Source organism: Scaptodrosophila lebanonensis, unplaced genomic scaffold (genome assembly GCF_003285725.1).
Source record: "Scaptodrosophila lebanonensis strain 11010-0011.00,11010-0021.00 unplaced genomic scaffold, SlebRS2 tig00000001-arrow-pilon, whole genome shotgun sequence".
In the NCBI taxonomy this organism is placed as follows: domain Eukaryota; kingdom Metazoa; phylum Arthropoda; class Insecta; order Diptera; family Drosophilidae; genus Scaptodrosophila; species Scaptodrosophila lebanonensis.
In genome coordinates this window covers 15275666-15298337 of record NW_022060529.1, presented here as the reverse complement: position 1 = coordinate 15298337, position 22672 = coordinate 15275666, and the positions used below count along the sequence as shown (strand labels likewise).

Below are 22672 nucleotides of genomic sequence, written 5' to 3'. Positions count from 1 at the left end.
GGATAAATTCGCATGTGAATGGCCTCCTTTATGGTCAATGAAAACCTCAACACCCTAGAACTCTCTGTATATTAGCCGCTTTAAAAAAACTCGATAATTTTTTCAGCATTGAAAACATTTACCAATTTTGATTTGACGTTATTTGATTATACTTTATTAAAAATGGCTGAAAAAGTGTTCAACCCATATATATGTATCTACTTATGGTATAGTCATACATATACATATGTATATACATTATATATGTATATACAGATTGCAACTCATTTACTGTACGTAAATAATAAATCAGCATATATGTACATATACATATGTACTATGTACATATTAAAGAAACTGCAGCGGTACACGCATACATATGTACGTCTTCATACATATACATAGTATGTATGTGTGTGCATTTGTATATTTTGTCCAGGGAGAAAAAGAACAAAGCAGAATTGAAGTAAATACATCCACACACCCTCGCCAACTCAATTATCAACATCACGCAAAAGAATCACACTATGTATGCATGGACATACGTACATACATATATCCATATGTGTGTATATGTACATACTTATGTATATGCTTGATTTGTAAATAAAGGCCAACTGCGGATACGAGCTTCTCCGTCGTCGTCGTCGTCGTCGAATAATCGCTTGCACAAACAACAGCCCTTTCCTTTCACACAAATGATGTTGCTCGAACAAAGAAACAGAAACAGCAGTCAAAGCAAAACGATCCAAAGCCAACAGCAACGCCGGCAGAGGGCGAAGCAGCGCACCACAGCAACGCTGAGAAACTCAACAGAGCGCAGAACAACAGCAACATCAACAAAATCCAATTCAGTGCGAAAAGTACGTCGAACCGAGCAGTTCGGCTGAGAGAGCGACGAATAAAAAAGCCGTCGGTACAAGCAAATAAAGCAGAAGGCCAAAGCAACCGTCAGTGCATATGTGAAAGCGAGAGCGCAATAGTTGTACGCCCAACGCAAAATAAGCTGATGTGTGTGCGAGCGAGATAGAGACAGCAGCGAGCATTGAGTAGCCACTGAGCGCGCAGTTGTGAAAAAGGAAAACGAAAACGTCAAAGCAGAGGCAGGCAGTTGGCCGAAGTAAATAAGCCAATGTGTGTGTATGTATATATATATGAATATATAGCATTTGCAGCGCTTCGAGTTTCTACATAGGCAAGCAAGCAGTCAGCAGTGGCGCCTAAATTCAGTTGAACGCGAAACATTGAAGCGTGTGGACGTGCTATCGCATTACGAACGAAGCCTCACATTTGCTTAATTAATAACAAATTATCCAGAAAAGTGCACTAAAATTAGTTGAATATGCTGAAGAATATGTTGATATAGAAAAGTGCTGCAGCTTAATATAATTGTTTTGTTATTATTTTAATCAACAAAATACATTTATGAAGTAGTGTAACAAGGTTCTTAACTAGAAATTTCCTTTGTGTCTCGTGCATGAGAAATGCCGCAACAACAACAACCAACATCAACGACCAAAGCAACGACAGCTTGCCTTATGTACACGCCTATATAAAACGTTCCGCAGTCGGCGACGCCGTCGTGTCGTGCTCGCGTAAGAGTGTGAGTGCACGAAATAGAGTGCAAAGCATAATATACAATGAAGGTGCGCATAAAAGCAAATAGCCAAAAGTAGCAGCCGCAGCTAGCGCGCGTTTGTGTATGTGTATGTTTGTGCGAGTGCTTGTGTGAAAATAAAACGCAAAGAAGCGGCACAGAGTGAAGCGAAATAGTGTAAAGGAAAAGAAGTAAAACGTAGCGCAAACAGCTGAAGAAAAGCAAAAAAAGAAAATTTAATTAAACGAGTAGCGCAACAACACAACTACTACTACTACTCAAGTTTTGTCTATGTGTGTGTAAAATTGTGAAAGTTCATAAGATCGGCAATTAAATTAAAAGCAGCAACAAAACCACCAGCATTTCGGAATATCATAATAAAACAACAACAGCAACTGCAATTATTGCATTTTGGATTAACACAGCACTTATATGTGTGGATTATGCCCTAAAAAGCTATTGTATTGGATTAAAGCCGAACCCAACGAAATGTCGCATAGCACTTCGGATTAGCAGCTTCATTTATTTACAGGTAAAAAATAATTTAATATTAATGTGCATGACAGCCGCTCTTGGATAAGTTCATCTGTTGCCTTTGAGGAAATACCACTACAAATTATTTATTACTTATACTATTATTACTTAGCCTATATTAATCAATAAATGTATATTAATAATAAAATTAATTCATAATGAATAAAGGGCGCGATTTGCTTTCGCTCCAAAATACAAAATAAAACCGCTTGCTGATGCCGGCTGCCAATTTGCTTTGAGTGCTATCCTTAGCAACATTTTTCAACACTGCTGGCAGTGACAGCGCGCGCACAGCTGTTGTGTGGATGCCCTTCTCCCCATCTTCTTAACTCTCACGTAAATACACTTTTATATACGGACACATACACACACACACACACACAAATTCGTATCTACAGTTGCCTGCCAGCCCTCCCGCCCTTTTTGCGCACAATCAGTCCTGGGTCTGTGATTCAGTAGAAGAGCAGCCGCGCTTACACAAAAACAGCAACAGCAGGAACAACAACAACTACAACTTACCCCAAATGTACGTTTCGATTGGTACGAGCATTTCAGCCTCGTTCTCCAATCTTCGTCCTTTCCCGTGCCCGTGCCCGTGTCTTTTGTGTACCCACTGATTTTCTCGTATTTTATTTTGTTGCATGCTTCGTACAATTTTCATTTATTATTTCTTATTTCCATTGCTATTGTTGTTGTCGTTCTTGCTGAAATTTTTGAATGAAAGCGGTCGCTCTGCTCGGCATGTGCGTGGATGTGTGTGTGTGTTTGTGTGAAACAGGAGATAAGGCTGCGCACCCTACACCGAGTGTGCGGGTCCCGTACTCAAAGCAACAACAACTTGCCGTCTGCATTCTCAGCATTATTTATGTATAACAACTAGTGCTCAGTACAGTGCACTTCATTAATGTATACTTTATTTAAATGGTTTATAAAATTGTATACAAATTAGAGTAATATTTTTTTAAACGTTTTCAACTCTCTATGCTTCAAACTTTATATTTTGAAGTTAAATATTTTTTGGTCTAAGCATTCATTGCTTTTCAATAAATAGAATTTGGCAATACTTTTGAACTTTACGAATATACCTGATTTTGATTTTCAAAGAGGTTTTTAACAAGTAAAGAGGAACAAGTTCTACTCCAGTAGAGGTAGAAATACATCGACTTATCCCTAACCTGTAAGTTCTTTTTTGAAGTTGCACTGTATACTTACGTTCGTTCCGTAGCGCATTGTCACAGTCGCTTTTGCCGTGCTCGCAGCGCTCTTGGAACACAAAATTCCGCTGCTTTTTATTATCCTTTTCATGTTCGGTACTCACATTTTTTGCGTCAGTGCTGCACACCGCGCTCCGCTCTCCCCTCTTCCTCAGCACTCTGCTGATTCGCTGCCTGCCTGACTGGCGTGTTTTTATGCCACTGCCAGGGCAATGAGCATGGGAAGGGTTAAGCTTGGGTCGCCGCCTGTGTGCGACGTTTCCACTGTTTGCGAGCGTGCTAGTGTTAGTGTGTGTTTGTGTGTGTTGCCGCTTGGCTACGTCATGTGCTGGCGGTCTCAGCTTCGCTGTCGTAGTCGTCGTCGTCGTCGTCAACAGCACGCCACTCATAGCCCTTGTACGTTTGGCAAAGCCAGCAACGCACCAACAAACACTTAAATTTATGTAAAAGGATTTCGTTTAAAGCCTTGGTGGCTCTCCACTGCCTGGCATTCGTTTCACATTTATTCATATTCCTCCACACACATGCACCGCACCACACATATAAAAATTATGTACATACATATAGTGCATATAAAAAATATAAGAGCGCTTGTCTGACTGTTTTCGCGCATTTGCACTTGTTGTTGTTCGGAAAAAGTTTGCAAAACTTTTTCACTGGCGCGTTGATGCAAAAACAACTTGAAAATGTTTGAAATATTTTTGTACAATTTAAAACCATTTCCATTTGCCCATCACCCATCTTTTGACTCCATCTCCTCCCCCATTGCAATGCTCTCTCGGGTGTCATGCACTTCATTCGCTATATATAAGTATGTATGTATGTATGTACATAAATATATATGTAGATGGACAATAATAACTCCCATGACAACGATGCCCTTATCGCTTTATCGACACATAGCTCTTTACATCCGTTCAATGTACATAATAGCTTTCATATGGACACATGTACATACATACATATGTACATATGTATGTATGTACATATATGTATAAACTTGCATGTATGCATTGTTTTATGTTTGTTCTTAGCAATGATTACCCAATTTTCTCTCTCAATTACTCAGTCCAGTGAAAATTTGTACAGTGATGTGCATTTTTATAGCCACTTATACATATGTATAATATATGAGTGAGAAAATTAGGTGTGCTGGACCAGTACTCCCCACTCTATGTGGCACATTCAGCATAATATTTAATTGAAATGTAATTGCAGACACCGGTGGGGCACATTAAGAATACGTCTTCCTCTCGTCAGTAATGTCGGTCTTTGTTTCAACTTGAGGAGTCTCTAAATGGTCATCAAGCAGCGCCATATGAATTGTTTATGCGGCTGCGGGTAACTGTTTATTTTCTTTTTATCCCCCTTGCGTGGTTTCTCATTTGAATGCTGACTTCTCGCCGACTTTCGCAACTTTGCATGCAGAAGCGAAGTTTCTCTCTCGTTCAACTATTATAGATAAGGCTGAACATGAGTAGCAACATTCCTTATTAAAGATTATAATACACTCTTAAATAGTGAACGAGGTTAAATATAAATAAATGTTCTGATTTTTAAGATTACATCAAAGTAAAACGACTTTATTAATTAATGTTCTTTAACAAATGCAGTAATCTTTAAAAAATCGAAATAAACTAAATTACCGAGAGTATCGGAGTCAGTAAAACCATTATTATAAACTTATTGGTCTTTTGAGAGGGCGCCTTTCGAGATTGGGTTCATTTCGTAAAGAAAAACTCTACTATTCTAATCCTGAGAAGTTCATTCAAATTTGTAGATTTAATATCATCTATCTATCTATTTGCACAAAAATGTTGACAATCACAAAACAAAAATGTTGACTATTTATTCATATCACGATCAGTTGAACTATTCTGGCAAATTATATGAAGTATGTCATGGAATTGTAATCCAGAGATAAATATAGTTTATACCGCAATTAATTAGTTTTGGTTCTACTTTTTAAAACGTAGCCACTTAACTTTAGAAGTTGTATGTTAATAAGAAAAGTGAATTCCATTTAGGTCCAATACATAATTTAATTGTTTATTAAAGTATATGTATCTATTTCTCTACCATTGCAGAAAATCAATTTAGCACGAGTATAATGATGACGCCAGAGTCGAAAGCAAAAGTAACAACACCTACTGCAATAACGGTAGGCGCACCAGCAGCAGCAACAACAACAACGACAACGACAATAATGGCGAACACACAACAAAAGCCGGCAGCACAATTGTCAACATTGGCAACAAATGGGCCTGCAATGCAAATCGCAAATACGAATGCAAAGCCAGCAACGCCGGCAGCGACAAACAGCGTTGTCAGCAGCAATGCAAATACCCACAGTAGCAACAAGAACAATAATAATAATAATAGCAACAACAACAACAACAATAAAAATAGCAACAACAACAACAATAATAACATTCACGGCTCCGGGAATGCTAAAAAGCTCGCGGTGCCTCAAAAAGCAGCGCCAGCAACAACAATGGGAGCAGAAAAAGCAACAAAACTGTCGGCGTTGCCAGCGACAAGTGTTGATAAAGTGCAAATAAAAGCGACGCAATATCAAGACTCACACCAACAGCAACAGCAGCAGCAGCAACAACAACAACAACAATTTGCCGTGCACAGCATTCAAGTGAAAAGCAAAAATGCAGCAACAACAATAGAAACACCATTAGCCAACAATTTGAACAGCAACAGCAGCAGCAGCAGCTGCAATAGCAACAACAGCAGCAGCAGCAGCAGCAGCAACAACAACATCATGAAAGGGGAGCCAGATGTAACTGTTAACGAGACGGCAATCGAAGCTCAGACTTCTTCACAATTGTCAGAAGCTTCAACGTCATCCGGCTGGTCAACAACAACGTCATCATCAGTGTCGTCAGCGCAATCGGAAGATGCCGGTAGCAGTGCCGCGGATGATGAGGAACTGAACGATGCAGACAATAAGACTATGGCGGAGACTAACCAGATAGCAACAACAACAACATCAATGAAAACGCCACGCCCCGTTCTGTTGACTGCCGTCAATCCGCACATAATCTGCCACTTGTGTAAGGGTTATCTGATCAATGCAACAACCATAGTCGAATGTTTGCACTCATGTAAGTACCAGAAACTGCATTAAAGTGGTCCCAACTCATTATTTACTAACCAGTTCAATGAACTGGTTTATATACATACATATGTATGTATATGATAAAAACTTAAAATGGGTATCGAAATTGATATCGTTTTCTACTTAAATTTCGCTATTCAATATCGTTAAATATCCTAATTACCGTAATGAACGATACAGGATCTTTGTTTATACTAGGGTTGTAAATAAAGTACGAAGCATTTATGTTTCACACAATCGAGTGCCATCGATTGTATTCTGATAAATCCCTACAAAAAATCGATTAATCCATTTTTTTATGTGGAATTTATATATGTATTATTTTAATTCCTAAGTGACCAACAACATTCCGTTTGTTTTTGAATTCCATTTAAAATTAGACTTTTGATGCTTTTGCCTAAACATCAATGATCTTCGGTGTTCAAAAAACATCGGAAACCATCGAATTTCATTATAAATCGATGTTTTTTAGCAACCCTAGTTGTTACTTTTTATTGTTTTTGCAGCAAACTCAAACGTTGGGCCCTTCAAAATAAATAAAAGTCTAGGCACAAAACCCCCATTCAAATCAACCATAACTCAAATGCCTATGCAGTAATCTATTTTTTTCTATTCAGTTAAATTATTACCTTTATGTATATAAACTTTTTAGTGAAAATGATTAATATTGAGAATTTAAAAGACAAATTTTTTTATTGATATTTTCTTGGATCTTCATCTCAAAACCGTATATTTTTTTAAGGCAAATTCAGTTTATTGAGACTCGACTGCAGATTGTTTACTCTTTTACGAACATTTGAGAAGTTCGGTTATCGGCAGTCTACTATTGAAAGCCTTGTCGATCAGGCTAATCACTAGTTCAGCGAAGTTACAGAAATTGAACACCTCTGGTGCGGTTTGGTGGAGTCAAGTGTGGTGTGAAATCAAGTCGGACTATGTGTAGATAGTTGACATGCAACCACATGGCTATTTGGCTGAGTGCATGTCTGCAGCTCTCTGTGCGTATCTAGTATCTATGTATCTACTGCTAGCAACACCACATCCATCTATCAGTTCGGCTGCTGCCTGGCTGTGCTTCAAACTCGTTGCTGTTTGGCTTAATTAGAATGCCATCGCGTTTGGCACATTGCCTTCCGCCTGCACGACGAACACATACATACATATCTATATATGTACTGTCTGTCTGTCTGTCTGTCTGTCTATACGTTCTGAAAAGTCTTCTTCCTGGGCACTTTGCAAAATTGTGTCGGCCCATGAATTATGGCTGTTAGCATTGAAATGGGGCGTTCTAAGAAATAAACAATTTGCCGCAATAAAGACACAGATGTTGCTTTGCGATAAGTTTATGATTCTAAATGAGGATCTAATTTAGAAAGTGTTTTAAGACGAACATAGATACAAGTAGATTAGTATCGAGCATAATTTGTTGTATGAAAATGAAAACATGTAATTAAAGTTTTGCATCTGATTATTCAGTTTATTTGCCTATCATTTTATTACATTTATTGTCAAACGAATATTGAATGCATCTTCAAAGTTGATTTAATCAGATACTAGAACTCAGTGCTTTAATGCTGCATTAGAAATATACATATGTACATGTAGCGCTGCATAAATCAACTTAATATATGGAATGGCTAGTTGCCGATTATATCTCATGGCGACTCTCAACAAAATTGACTTTCCCATGCAATATCCATTATTAATGTGGTGCTGCATTTTCCACCCATTTGAAATGCTCGCTCCTGCCCAGCCAGCCAGCCAGTCAGCCAGCCGCCACTAAATCGGAGAGCCAATGTGTTGATGTGAATGCATTCCTATGGTCAAACTCATTTAAATCTGTTTCGAAGTAGCCACAGCATCACACACACATATGTATATATATGTACACAAAAATGGCAGACAGAGTGACCAACGGAACGACAGACACGATGCATATATAGCACACCCGAGAGTGCCATCTAACTGTCAAACAGACAGTCGTTGGCCTGCGCCAGTCGAGCCAGCAGCAGCAGACCAGTCGACTCTGACTCTGACTCGACTCGACTTATCCAAAACTGCCATTGCAGCTTGTACCGAGCAGTTAAATATATGCCAGCAACAGCTGTAGAGTGTAGCTTTTTTCGTGTTGCTGCCGCCGCGCCGTTGCCACTGCGTGTTGCTGCACTCGAGGCCATTTGGCGGCAGCAACAAATTTTCTCCTCCTGTTTGGTTTTTTTTTTTCCGTATGTTTTTTTGCACCCCACTCAAATAGACCAGCACACGGTACTGTTGCCTTTTTGTATACTCTTGCCAAAAACAAGGTCGTATGTAACTAACATCTACCCCACCGAGCATCTTCGTACCCATAAATAATTGATGTGTTTGTGCCACGATTTCGCTTTCTAATGTTTTTGCTAATTTATCTGACCTGTCTGTTAAGAAGTTGACAACAACATAGAATACTAGTGTTGCCCATTTTCCAAAGTTTTGCGTATGTGGCAGCACCAACTAATATAATAATATTTGCAGGCATTTCTATAAAAAATGAATATTGCAACTGACTTGTTTTTAGTTTTATTTTTCAGCTGACCTTTGTTGGGCAATTTATTCTTGCCCTCTTATGGTTAATTTAGAAAGGTGCTGCCAACTTGCCGACGTGGCGTTGCCACAATGGCACAGATTTGAAATGAACTTCCTCTTATCTATGTGGAAATATTAAACTTTCGACATTTTTCGTTTTTTGTTTTGCATATATTTGCGGTCAACATTAGCTTCAATTCTGATCACAAGAACATATTTGTAGATTATTAATTCACCTAAAGGTATGATCAGACACTCAAGAACATATTTGTAGATTATTAATTCACCTAAAGGTATAATTGCACAATAAATTTTGTAAATTTCATTACTATTTTATGACTAGATATAGCTTTTGGAATATTAAAATAAATATGTAGTTTTCTTCTTCAAATTTGTGTGCAAATTATTGAGTTCCTTAATTGCAAATATTTTTCAGTATCAAGTTCAGTCGAAACATTTTCTGGCTACTATCGGAATGATTAATCAATAAAATGATTGTTCATTTTACGGATATATGCACATACTCCTATATGGTTGTGGACGAAATCATTTAAATGAAATGTCCTTTATGAATCGGAAATGGCATTTCCAAGGGTACAAAATCTGCGGTGTTTCAAAGTAAATCTTGTTCATCTTATTTTTTTGGTGGTGGGGACGCACAACGTCTGACTGACAAGCGTAACAGGCGCGCGCATGTTGAAGCTGCGGCAGCCTGGCCAAAAGCGAATAACCAACAAACGAACCAACAACCGGGCGGTCGAAACTCTCTGGGTGACAGTTGTGTACCGTGTAGCGTGCAGCGTGTAACGCAACAAACAGAGCTGAGGGGCATGGAACAGGACGGGCAGACGGAGGACAGACAGACAGAGAACAGCAGACACTGGCATTGACATTAAAGTCAAAACAACTTTTTCCAGCATTTTTCCTAAAGGTTTTTCCTTATGCCGTGGGTGGCTGTCTGTCGGTTGTCGGGCTGGCAGGCTGGCAGGCTAGCAGGCTGACTGAATGGCTGCCCTGGCTAGCTGGCTTGATTTCGTTTCCTCTTCTTCTTTTTTTTGGGTGGGATAAACCCTGGAGTCGAAGGAGAGCTGTGTGGGGGGTGTTTTTCCTCAATGCTGGCTGCAATTTTGTGTGTGTTTTCCTCCTTTTTTTTATGCCTTGCCTTTTATTTCCCAACTTCCGGCAACAATTTTTGAGTACGGTTAGCTGCTGGGAATTGTTGCGCATTGGCAACCAATTCGGTGCGAGCTTTTACATAAATTTGAATCATTTCAATTGGAAATCTGTACACCATTGACGTACAGAGCGTACTCAACAATTCATCTAGATGGACGAGTACAAATGTTCAATGAACGTGTAGTGTGTACTTGAGGTGGAATTTATTTGGTTTTGTGCTCTCACTAATTTGGATATTTGTATGTTAAGTGCTGTTGCGCATATCAATGGCATTGCCTTTTAATCAGTTATACCATAAATTGCTGCTACATTTTTACCAATACTCTGCCTTCTCTCTATTTTCTTCCAGTCTGCCACAGTTGCCTCATTAATCATTTGCGTCAGGAGCGTTACTGTCCTCGCTGCGAGATGGTCATCAACAATGCCAAGCCGAACATCAAGTAAGTACTGAGAACTGTTTTTGTGTACCCGAGAGTGACAATCGCGATTAGATAAGATAATATACTCACTCGTACACATGTAGGCAAGATCTTTCTATATTACTTATATACTTATTTTTGTGTGTGTGCACGTATTTCTCCATTAATTAAATTCAATGAGCATGTTTACCACTCATTGTGCGGTACAGTAGGATCTTGAAACTGGATATTATCCAATTGTTGACATTAAGAAAAAAGTACAAAAATCTAATCCATACTATCGTATAGTATTAAGATTGGAAACCCTTCTCTCTTGCTCTTAGAAACACCTGCTAAGCCTGCATTTAACTCTTTTTACGAGCCTTTGCAGAAAGTTGGATAGATTGCGTCGATTAGGAAAACATATCCTTCCAGTTAGTGTTAAAGAAAGGTAGACATGTAACTAGTGTTAGGATAATTATGTAACGATCAACATATTCAGAATTGCTGTGCCGTTCGTTCGGACAAGTTAAACTATTATAGAGATAGCTTAACTGGTAGCCATACCCAGTCATTGAAGAGTGTGCTACAGAGTTAGATAAAGAATCTTCTGTAAAGAGTTAGTTTGTAGTATAAGGGTTAGTTTATAGAGTTAGATAAAGAATCTTCTTCTGATTTTTGTCTTATAAGGCTGCTGACATTTTGTATGTCTCGGGTCCTTACATACAACTAATTCTTATAAGTTTATAGAGTTAGATAAAGAATCTTAGTTCCATTTTTGACTTAAAAGGCTTCTCACCCTATCTGTGTATCCATCTTATTTGAATTCTTTTGAAAGCGAGTTATTTTTGTCTGATTTTGAAAACAAACACGATTTGTCAAGTTCTGAAAATATTGCCATCAATGCCGATATTAACAAACCCTGTTCAGATTGTAGACCAGAAAGATTTGATATGGCGTGTGACTGAAGTCAGGAGTTGCCACATGACGTGCAACTTTGTTAGCAGCACTTGTGGTTGGCCAAAAACTTTCTAACCCAAAGTCTAAGTGGGCATAAGCTGAGGCTTGTATCCATCCACCTTAAACTTAACCGAAATGTGCGCGCAAACTTTGCTGGCAATAACTTTTTTGTGGTTAGCTTTATATAAATACATACATACATACATAGGTATAGATATATAGTGTGTGTATGTGGGTTGGAGCCTGAAAACATTCGAGACTGTGCTATTCAATTGACTGTGTGCTGGCTGGCTGGATGGCTTTATGTTGGCGTTTCTGTACGCACGTTTTAGTTCGCCTCAGCGTAATGAAAAAGCAAATTGAAATGCCTCTATTTAAGCTGGAACTTTAATAAAATAAATGTGTATACGAGTATCTAACAAATAGCCACCCGCCGCTGCCAGTCTGGGTGGCTCGACTCAAACTCAAACACAACTCCCTGCCCGCCTCTCTGCCTCTATGCCTGGCAATATACAAATCAGGCGCCCAAACCATTAAAATTCTGTTGATGATGAAGCCACCGCCAATGCCACCCGCCGCCGCCATAGCTGCTGCTGCGGCTGATGCTCATTCAGGTTGTAATCTGCCTGCACACAAAAAGATAATGAATACAAATTCAGAGTTCTGCTCAATGGCACATTGAACGGGGCAAGCTGTGAGTTTCGGAGTTGGCTGAAGAGTGAAGGCGGCAGGATTGTAGAGAGCGCGCGCTTGGGTTAGCTTTGGTGGCAGTGGAAGCAATAAGGTGAACGTGTGTTCATACATATGTACATATATATATAAATATGTATGTATGAATGGCTGAACCTTTTTGGTTAGCACAATTGGTGTGAAATGTTGGTGTGGCCGCCAGCTGAGGCAGCGTCAGCAAAACTTAAAACAAGTGTTTCTTGTACGTGTGACGCACTAAATGGCTGCAGGCAGCCGCTTCGTCACAGCGTCGCTGCCATGAATTTTTAGTAGAAGTAGCAGCAGCAGCAGCAGCAGCAGGCAGTCTCAAGTCTCCAATTAAATTTATTGCAAAAGTTTATTGCTCAGCCCACAACGAAGACAACAAAAGCAACGACAACAATAAAAGCAGTAGCTGAGCAACAGCAGCAGAAAAGGCCCAAAAAGGTAACAAATGTATATAGATATGTATATACATAGTACATATGTATATATTTTATTCTTTACAATTGCAAAACAGCAGCTCTTCTCAATGCTTTTGTATAAAATAAAACAAATACAATATGCCGGCCATGTTTTTATTGTTCCGCCCCCAAACCCCAATGCCAAGTACAGAGCAAAAAGAAAGAAAGAAAGAAAAGTGAAAAAAATGTAACTGATAAACTCCGCAAAAAGAGAAATGCACGTTTGGGACGATGCCGAGCCACCGAATAACAACGACATCGTCGTCGTCGTCGTCGGAGACACGCATTTCCAAGAAAACAAATCGAAAAACGGCAAGATAATTAACGGGCGGGTCTTTCGCTCTGTTCGCCGACGGCTACAACAACAGCTACGGCTGCAGCTACAGCAATGGCCATGGCAATGGCAACACACAAGGCAGCTGGAAACAACAACAACAACAAAAAAGTGCTCACAAACAAAGCCGCTAGCGCGGACGAAGCCCAGAGAAGGCAGCGCCAGAGCGGACGGAGGACTATTTAGTTTTTGTTCTGCCAACACAGGCAGAGACAGAGTTTGCGGTCGCGAATGGTACGTGCTATGAAGTCGACGTCATCGAGGTGGAACAAAAACTGAGAGACGTGGACAAAAGGTGGAATAGAAGAAGACACGATAGCGATCTAGGCAAGCGCACCTAGTTCGTCCGTTGGCATAGACAATGCGAGTATAGTAAAGGTAGCCTTAAAGACCTCTGTTTTTTTGGTAATTCAATTAGGGAGTACCCTTCAAAACGTACCTATTTCACAAAGTTTTCTAAATGGTGTTTGACTTGCAAAGCAAAGTTGAGTTGAAATTGGGGGAATTGTCTTAAAGTTTTCGAATCATATTGCATATTTATTATTGAATAGAGTTTATATCTAGTTAGGAGTATTCTTGCTGTCACGTGTAAGACCCAGCCTTAACCAAAATGATCTCAATGATCTGATAAAATCAATTGCGGACTGTGTTGCCTTTAAAGTTTCCTTAACGAGTTTTCTTCTTCATTTTATGGGAATGAATATTCAAGTATTTGTTATAGGATCTAGTTAGGAGTATTCTTGCTGTCAAGGGTAAGACTCAGCCTGAACTGAAATGATCTCAATGATCTGATAAAATATTTTGCCAAAATCAATTGCGGCCAGTGTTGCCTTTAAAGTTTCCTTACTTTTTGAGATTTCTTCTTCTTTTTATGGGAATGAATATTTAACTTTTTGTTATTAGATCTAGTTAGGAGTATTCTTGCTGTCAAGGGTAAGGCCCAGCCTTAACCAAAATGATCTCAATGATCTGATAAAATCAATTGCGGACTGTGTTGCCTTTAAAGTTTCCTTTACGAGTTTTCTTCTTCATTTTATGGGAATGAATATTTAAGTATTTGTTATAGGATCTAGTTAGGAGTATTCTTGCTGTCAAGAGTAAGAGCCAGCCTGAACTGAAATGATCTCAATGATCTGATAAAATATTTTGCCAAAATCAATTGCGGCCAGTGTTGCCTTTAAAGTTTCCTTACTTTTCGAGATTTCTTGTTATGGGAATGAATATTTAACTATTTGTTATTAGATCTAGTTAGGATTTTCTTTTTGTCAAGGGTAAGACCCAGCCTTAACCAAAATGATCTCAATAATCTGATAAAAAGTTGCTGCCTTTAAAGTTGTTTACTTTTTAATAAGTTTTCTTCACTTTTCTGGGAATGCTTTGAGCTAGCCAGCACGACTTTTATTCTACAAAAAGATTTCACACACCCAAAGTTTTTACATCCTAAGCGAAATATGTAATTAATATATTTAACCATTCCGAATAGAGTTTTCATTCAGAAAAGAGTTTAACAATGAAACCCGGTTTATTCTAGTTCCGCATTCAATAATTATAATCAGATGGCGTTGGAGGGGGGGACTCGGATACATATTTGTATTTCGGAAATCATTTGCCCAAAGTCGTAATGCAATTTTCTCATAATGGGAACTAAAATCTCGTTTATCCTATGTAAATGGTGTTCCTTTCCATCGCAGTACGAATGCGCTCGCTCATTACCTGCCCCGCATTTATATTCCATCCTATTCTTTTCTTTTCTTCAATGATTGAGGCAAGCGCCTCTGCACCATCCTGTTCCAGTCTGAAATGCGACTTAATGCGAGTTCCTTCCTTCATTGCGCCATCACCACCACCACCAGAGCATGTCTCTGGTCTGCCTCTGCCTGGACTGCTGCGTCTTAGCGCATGCCACGTTTTGGGTTGCGACCTGGCACAGTTGTTGTTGTTGTTGCCGTAATTTCTTTGCCGCGCGCTCTCTTCCGTTCTCTCCTGGGTTGTTGGGCTATTCAAACGATTTTCCTTTCCTTTCTTGCAAGTTGCGTGTGCTGTGAACCGCTTGAGCAGCTCCTTCCATTGAAGCAATTGCATCTGCTGCTTAATTTGTACGCTTGTCTACGTCTATTTTGCGCGCTCGTGTTGCTCTATGCGTGAGTGTGTGTGTGAGCATTTGATAGATTGTCATGCGTAAGGGAAGTCTGGATGGCGCAGAAAGGTCTGACTTTTATTTTGACTCGGTTTCGCCGCCTTTTGAATTATATCCAAACCAAGCCAGACCTCTCCCTTGGATTGTGTCTTTTCCATTTGACCGCGCATGCACATGGTTATTATGTAATGCACTTTTTTTTTAACAAATGTTTCCCTCTTTCCAGATCGGATACCACGCTACAAGCCATTGTCTACAAGCTCGTGCCGGGTCTCTATGAGCGCGAGCTGATGCGCAAACGCGCGTTCTACAAGGATCGCCCTGAGGATGCGGCATTGGCCACTCCTGAGCAGAGAGGCGATGATACAGAGCATTTAATATTCGGTCCATCGGATGATATGTCGCTCTCGCTGGAATACGCAGAATTAGAGTAAGTGTTCAACTGTTAGTCAATTTTGGTGGCTCTATTATTTATTTTTGAACGAATAAGCATTTTAGCAAGCATCCCTGAATTGAACAACCAACTAATCGCAGCTATTGCTTTTCTTATTTTAATTCACAGCGAGCTAAATGGAGATTCCGAGATCGAATTTGGAGATCAATTGCGTCCGCGCTATCTTCAATGCCCCGCCATGTGTCGCGTCAATCATCTCAAGAAGTTCGTGTACGACAAGTTTGAAATCGATCCGCAGCGCTTCAGCATCGACATCATGTACAAGGTGAAGACGATCGTACTGCTCGATTACTACACGCTCATGGACATTGCCTACATCTACACATGGAAACGTGATGCGCCCATGCGTTTCTACTTTCGTGTCTATGAGTCGCCCAAGGCGCTGGTATCGATGTCGAAGCCAGCACCACCGACTCGTCGCGCTGTAGCGATTCCCGCAATCGCTTCTGCCCCCGAATCTGTCGCTGCAGAGCTATGTGCGACACCATCCTCACCCAATACAATGCCAACACAAATGAGTCCCAAGCCGAAAAATCTGGAGGAGAACGCAACTGTGCCCAAGCAACCTGCTCCAGTCGCGAATGCCACTAGTCCCAGTGTCATCTCGCCCACAGAGCCGCTCAAGTTGGTTATCAATATGAATCTTTTGGAAAAACATGAGCGCAGCTCAGAGTCTAAAAATCAATCACCACAGTCCTCAAAACCCGCAAAGAAATCCGCTGCCGACAATACAAGCGCCAGCTCGCCAAGCCCCTCGCACAAAGATGAGCCCAACATTAAGCTGAAAATCGATTTGTCCAAGCAGAATAGCGTGACAATCATCAATATGTCAGATCCTGACCGCAAGGAAATTGTAAAGCCATTAAAGCCAGAGAAAGAGAGTCGCTCCAAGAGCAAGAGGGACAAAGACGGGAGCCCGAAATCTTCGCCCAGCTCACATTCTGAACGCAAGCGCAAGAGCCCCAGCCCACATTCTGAACGCAAGCGCAAGAGCCCCAGCCCAAGCCCCAAATCTTCGCCCAGCTCGCATTCTGAACGCAAGCGCAAGAGTCCCAGCCCAAGTCCCAAATCTTCGCCGAGTTCACATTCTGAACGCAAGCGCAAGAGTCCCAGCCCCAGTCCATTGACCGTTCCACCGTTGACTATACGCACAGAGCGTATTACTAGTCCCAATGGTGTAAGCACACTGAGTCCACGCGTAACTGGCGGCATCAGCGAAGAGGACTCGAAGTCGGAATTCCTGAAATCGTTTGCATTGACACCCATCAAATTCAAGGTAGAAGTGCCGGATAAGTCTCCGAAACCAATAACTAGCTATCCCACTCATAAAACGAAGAGTCCCAGTGCAGTTGAGGACAGGATGTTGATGAAACCACCGACTGCTATGCCACCCAAGTCCATAGCCTCGTCAAAGCGTAAGAGCAAAGACCCTGTGAAGGCAATATCTAAAAAACCAAAACTTTCGCCACCGCTGCCGCGAGAGGACTTCAAGATTCGTTTACCCACGCCGGCCAGTAGCAAAAATACTAATGGCACCCCTACGCCTGGGTCCTCTGTCTCCTCCTCATCAGCCAGCACGTCTACAACAACGATCTCTACGGCAGGCAGGAGCAGCGATAAGCCACTCATGCCACCGCCTTCTCGCGTACCCGTGCCCCCGTCTCGCAAGCAACCTGCAATGCAATTCCCCCCTCCACCGCCACTTCATCAGGGCGTACAATTGGCTGCTCCTGGCAATCGTACTCCTATTGCCAAGCGCTATCAGCCAATACTGCCTAAGGCGGCACGTCCGAACCCATTCGCCAACATACCCGACGATGTAAATAAGCTACTGAATAATGCCGGCACCGAGATCAAATCCATTGCCGGTGGGGCCCACAAGCAGCATGTTTATGGACCCAAAGTGGATGCCAACAAAATGGGTCCACCGCCACCTCCACTGACGGCTACCGGCGCCGCTGGCGGGCAAAAGAACTCTCCCGGACGTGGGGTGAACCTCTATGCCGGTGGAAAGTCGCCGCATACCAATAACAATAATAACAGTAACAGCAATAATAATAATAATAATAACAGCAACAAATCGAATAAATCAAACAATTCCAACAACTACTTGAGCCTGGCGCTCTTTAATTCCGGCAAATCGAAGGGTAAGGAGGCGCCACCTGGCTGCCGCACACCGATGTACACACCCAACTCGCCCATCTATTCGCCCAGCTCGCCGCAGTACGTTCCCAACTACAACATACCCACCATGCCTACCTATAAGTACACGCCGAAGCCGGCCAACACGACCAACTATCTGCAAAATATACTCAGTGGTAATAACAGTGCGCTCTCCGGTCTTTTCCCCTCACCACCCACGAAGACGGATCAAAACACGAATCCCACACCAAAGGAGAAGCAACCAACAAATGAGGCTGCTTCCAGCAATGCAGGCAAGCGTGTATATCCCTTTGAACGGAGTCCCAGCCCCTGCGAGGATGCGCCCGAGAAGCAACAGGTTAAGGTTAAATCACTGCTCAACTCTTGCAACATCAACATACCCTCCTCACTGTCCATCACTATTTCGCGAGATAATGGCGATGCCTGCAACACCAACAATGGCTCGCATCCGAAACACAAGAGCCCCGTGAACAATTACATCGAAATTGTGAAGCTCCCGGATCAACCCGCTGACAAATCAGCAGCTTTGGAGGCACAAAAACGTCTCTCACCGCCCGCGCCCGTAAAGCAGCCACACAGTTCGAGCACCATGCCTCCACTGTCGCACTCGGTGCCTACCTCCAGCGCACAGTCTCTCATGCAGCATCATAGCAGCGTGAAGACCATTCCATCCCCTCAACATCTGATGGCTCGGATGGCGGCACCTCAGACGCCAGTACCTCCTCTCAATGGTCTCAAGACAACATCTTCGGCTGAGTCCAAGTCAACAGCTCCACCCAAGACATCACCTACGACACCACTGACAGGCAGTGCCTCGAAGGCCATGCCACCTAAACAGGTGTTGACACCCACGCAGATGGACAAGAAAACGCCCAGTCCGGAGAAACGCAACGCCACACAAATGGGCAGCATTTCTCCCACGGCCAGTGAGAATAAGTCACCGAAATCTGCCAACTCCTCAACTACCACCGCTTCGTCCGACCCAGCGACCAAAAAGTTCCGTCCCATACTGCCGCGCCAGAATTCCCAGACTGCTGAACAGGCCCACAAAGTGCCGCAACTTGCCGGCATGAACAATGGCGTGACCATTGGCACCTACTCCGGTCCCAGTGGCGTGCCGGTTAAGGTGCATGCCAGTGCCAAGAAGGTTCCACCCACTAAAAAGTCGCCAAATCAAAATCCAAAACTGGCCAATGGCACAAATGTGCCTTCAATGGGCAAGACAACAACGCCACCGAAATCATCGCCCACCGCCAAGAACAGCAAGACACCCAAAAACTGTGCGACACCGGCATCCTCGACAGCGCCTTCATCCTCAGCTTTGGCTGCGAAGCCAACGAACAAACTGTTGCCGCATTCCACACTCGCCACCCTGCCACATGTGCCCCATGGCATTGCAAATCGGGGTGGTCTGCCTCCAGTTAATGCACCGCTGAGCATTGCTTCGAACGCCGCTGTGGCCGCCGCAGCCGCCTCCGCCGCTGCTTCCGCCTCTGCCTCGCAATTCGACTTGAATCAGTTCATCACGGAGAACCTAATGCGCGCCCAGGTGGCCCAGGCTCATGCTAAGGCCGTACAAGCAGCAGCGGCCGCCAACCAAAACGATCTGTTCTTCAACTTTGCCCAAATGGGCAACATGCTAACCAACTATCAGCATCAGGCCTACTTCATTGAGCAACTGTCTCGCATGCAACGCGCCGGCAACGAAGTCTTTAACAAGTACCTGCAAGAGCTAAAGAGCGCAACAAATGGCAGCAACATGGGCGGCGGCGGTGGCAGTGGCAGTGGCGGCATCAAGCCCATTATGCCCATGCTACCTACGGTGACGCTGCCCAGCCCCGTGACGGCGGCCAGCAGTCCCAAGACCTCGCCACTGCCAACGGGCAACCTGACGGCAGCCGCAACTCCGGGGACGCTGGCCAAGGGTAATGCCAGCCCCCTGCCACAATCGGCGGCCACCCCACAGTCGACGAAGAGTAAGTGAGCGCGGAGTCCAACTCCGTGTACGAAAAAGATTCGGAAAACATCCACCACCACATCACGTGTAAAACACGTCAGTCGGTTTTTGTTGTTGTTTTTTTTTTTTTTTTTGGCAAGGAGGGCGCCCTTATCGGAAGTTGAGGACAGGTGTGAGGTGTCGTCGTGGTTGAAGGAGAACGACCTGTGAGGTCCATGAGCATAGCACGAGGACCAACGCCAACGCACGCTCCTCTAATTAATATTTAAAGACTTTTGTTTTTAGTTCGAACTTGTTACTTGACTCTTAACCCTTTATTATTGCGAGCGTACAACTTTTCATTCTCGCCAAACAGACTTTGTACATAGTAGATATATGTATCACTTAATTATAATCTATGACTTATTCATGTACATAGTATATAGCATAACGCGTTAGTTTACGATTCAGAATCTGAAGCTAGCACAGACTCTATTAATTAATGTAATCTTAATTTTAAAGTAGATATAAGTGCCAAGTTAAAACCATAGCCACTGCGACTAAGCATCTCTATATATTTTAAGCAAATGTACATGATGATATAAATAGCTATTTAAGCAAATATATGTATTAGTGTTTTATATAACTTTTATACCACAATACAGGTACATGCACAAAAAATAAACCAATTTTATACTGAAGTAACAAATTTAAAAACAAGACCTTTTTCTTCCTTCCACTCATATCGACTGTCTGGCCGTCTGTCTGCCTGTCTGTCTCGACGAACTCGACGCATCGGTCAAGGTCGATGCATATGCGAATGGGAACGGGAACGGGAATGCGAAGGTCGCTGATTCAGCCTTGCTCTGCTGCTGAACCGCATTCCTATTTTCAAATTTTCGGCATGCATCTCTGTCTTTGGGAAAATGTCAAACGGCTTTGTGTTTTTCTTTTGTTGTTGTTGTTGCTGTTGTCGAAAATTGAAAATGCACAGCACAAAGAATATAAAAGACTTTATTGGGTCTCTTGCTGTTGCTGCGGCGCTTTAAGGCAAAATTGTCTGGTATTTGTTTGTTATCTGTATGTGACGGCTCATATGTGTATGTGTGTGTGTGTGTTTTCCTTTTTGCCAGCTAGAGGAAAATCTGTAAAAACGATTGGAAATTCCCGCGCTTTGTAGTTGCACTCCCTTTTTCTTATGTTTTCTTGTTATTTTGAACAAGTTTCCGATTTCGCAAATTGGCAATTTTCACCAACGAGTCCCTAGTGGATGCGATTGTTCTGTTTTTTTTTTCGTACGTCCATGAACATATAATTCCCATAATGAGTATGCTCGAGGATAAGAATCAGTGTGTGATCAAAATAAAAGGTATTTTGAGTGTGATTTGGCGGCCTTGTAAGTATACTTGGAGCCAGCGCAATAGTACAAATAATAAAGTGTGGTAATACAAACAAGATATAGCCTATAAAGCTCAGTTTGTGGCAGTATATAATAACCTGAAAAATCTTTAAAAAATGTACATCAAATGTGTTAAAAAAAAAAACAAGTAAAAAAGCTAAAGTCGGGTGTCCCGACTTTGAAATACTCTGTACAATAGTTATAGAAAATAAAAAAATTAAGAAAATTAAAAAAAAAAATTTTGATCGATTTTACCTTTCTTGGTATTCGAACTCACGTAAAGGGTGTATAATTTCACATTTACATAGCAATTGCGTCCGTGTGAGTGTATGAATGCCTATGCGCATCTATTCGTGCCTGTGTAAACATGTTAGCAGTCAACCAAACAGCAACATTAACAACAGCCGCGGGCAGCGCTTGAGCAGCGCTGCAGCAGCAAATATATTTATGGCTATAACTTCTTGTTAAATTGGTCTATCATAGTGAAACTTGGCATACTGACACATAATAACTAACTGGGGGTATTTGCAAAATTAGTTAGAAATTCCAAGAATTACGGGAGTTAGAGAAAATCGCGATTTGCATGGGAGAGGGGGGAGGGAGGGAAATTCCAAGCATTTTCTGCGTATTCACATAAGGCATCTGGGACTAAAATTTGGTGTTCTTAGGTCTTATAGTCTCCGAGATATAGGCAATTATACGAATGGAAAATCGGGAAAACCCCCATAGGGTGAAGTTGTATGGGGGGGGGATCAAAAAAATAAAACAAACTCGTATAGAATACACACATAAGGCATCTTTGTGCAAAATTTGGTGTCTCTATTTCTTATAGTCTCTGAGATCCAGGTGTTCATACGGACGGACGGACAGACAGACAGACAGGGCTAGATCGACTCGTCTCGTCATGCTGATCAAGAATATATATACTTTGTGCCTGTTATATTTTTCAGCTCCCGCAAACCTTATATACTTCTGTACATTTCATGTAAAGAGTATAAAAATTAAAGTGCCTGACCCAGAAACTTTCGAAAAGTGGCTTTTGAAGTATCCAATATTCGACTAAAAATTTGTTACCCATCGCTATTGCTTAACCAAAATATACCGATTGAAAATACGTTGGTTTCTAAAGATTCCCATCTTCGTATAGAAATATGTTGTTATCCATTATGTCATCAACTTGCAAGCAAGAAAACAGGAATCTGTATTGCTTATTCAAAATTTACACATTGAAATTTGTAAAACAAAAAAAAAGTTTTACGCCCCAGATACAATATGTAATGCTTTTCTACCCGGCTTAAAATATATCGTTTCAAAAGAACAATATTCACCAACCTTCTGGCTGCTCAAAAAGTATGATGACCTGACAAGTCAAGGACAGGCTCTCAAGGATCTCGGAAATAACTTACACTATATACTCGTAAAATCGAAAGGCAAATATTGATGTGGTTTCCTGTTTCTTTTAAATAAAATTGTTCAATCTTTGAATATGGTTTTTAAAAATCATTTATATGAATAGGATTATCGTAT

The 22672-nt window shown here is 41.7% G+C and overlaps 1 protein-coding gene across 1 annotated transcript; it reads left to right on the top strand.

Annotated features, from left to right (window-relative positions):
- Positions 1-1828: 1828 nt before the first annotated feature.
- Positions 1829-19794, top strand: LOC115626184 (polycomb group protein Psc). Its single transcript, XM_030521500.1, has 5 exons — positions 1829-2108; positions 5412-6440; positions 10542-10632; positions 15420-15623; positions 15756-19794. The coding sequence occupies exons 2-5, from the start codon at positions 5435-5437 to the stop codon at positions 19792-19794; spliced, it is 5340 nt and encodes a 1779-aa protein (XP_030377360.1). The 5' UTR covers positions 1829-2108; positions 5412-5434.
- The last annotated feature ends 2878 nt before the right edge of the window (positions 19795-22672 follow it).

Excerpts from the sequence above, each read along its gene's own strand:
- LOC115626184 (XM_030521500.1), top strand. The coding sequence starts at position 5,435 with ATGATGACGCCAGAGTCGAAAGCAAAAGTAACAACACCTACTGCAATA. Across the intron at positions 6,441-10,541 it reads AGTCGAATGTTTGCACTCAT|TCTGCCACAGTTGCCTCATT; the intron begins GTAAGTACCAGA and ends ATTTTCTTCCAG. Across the intron at positions 10,633-15,419 it reads AATGCCAAGCCGAACATCAA|ATCGGATACCACGCTACAAG; the intron begins GTAAGTACTGAG and ends CCCTCTTTCCAG.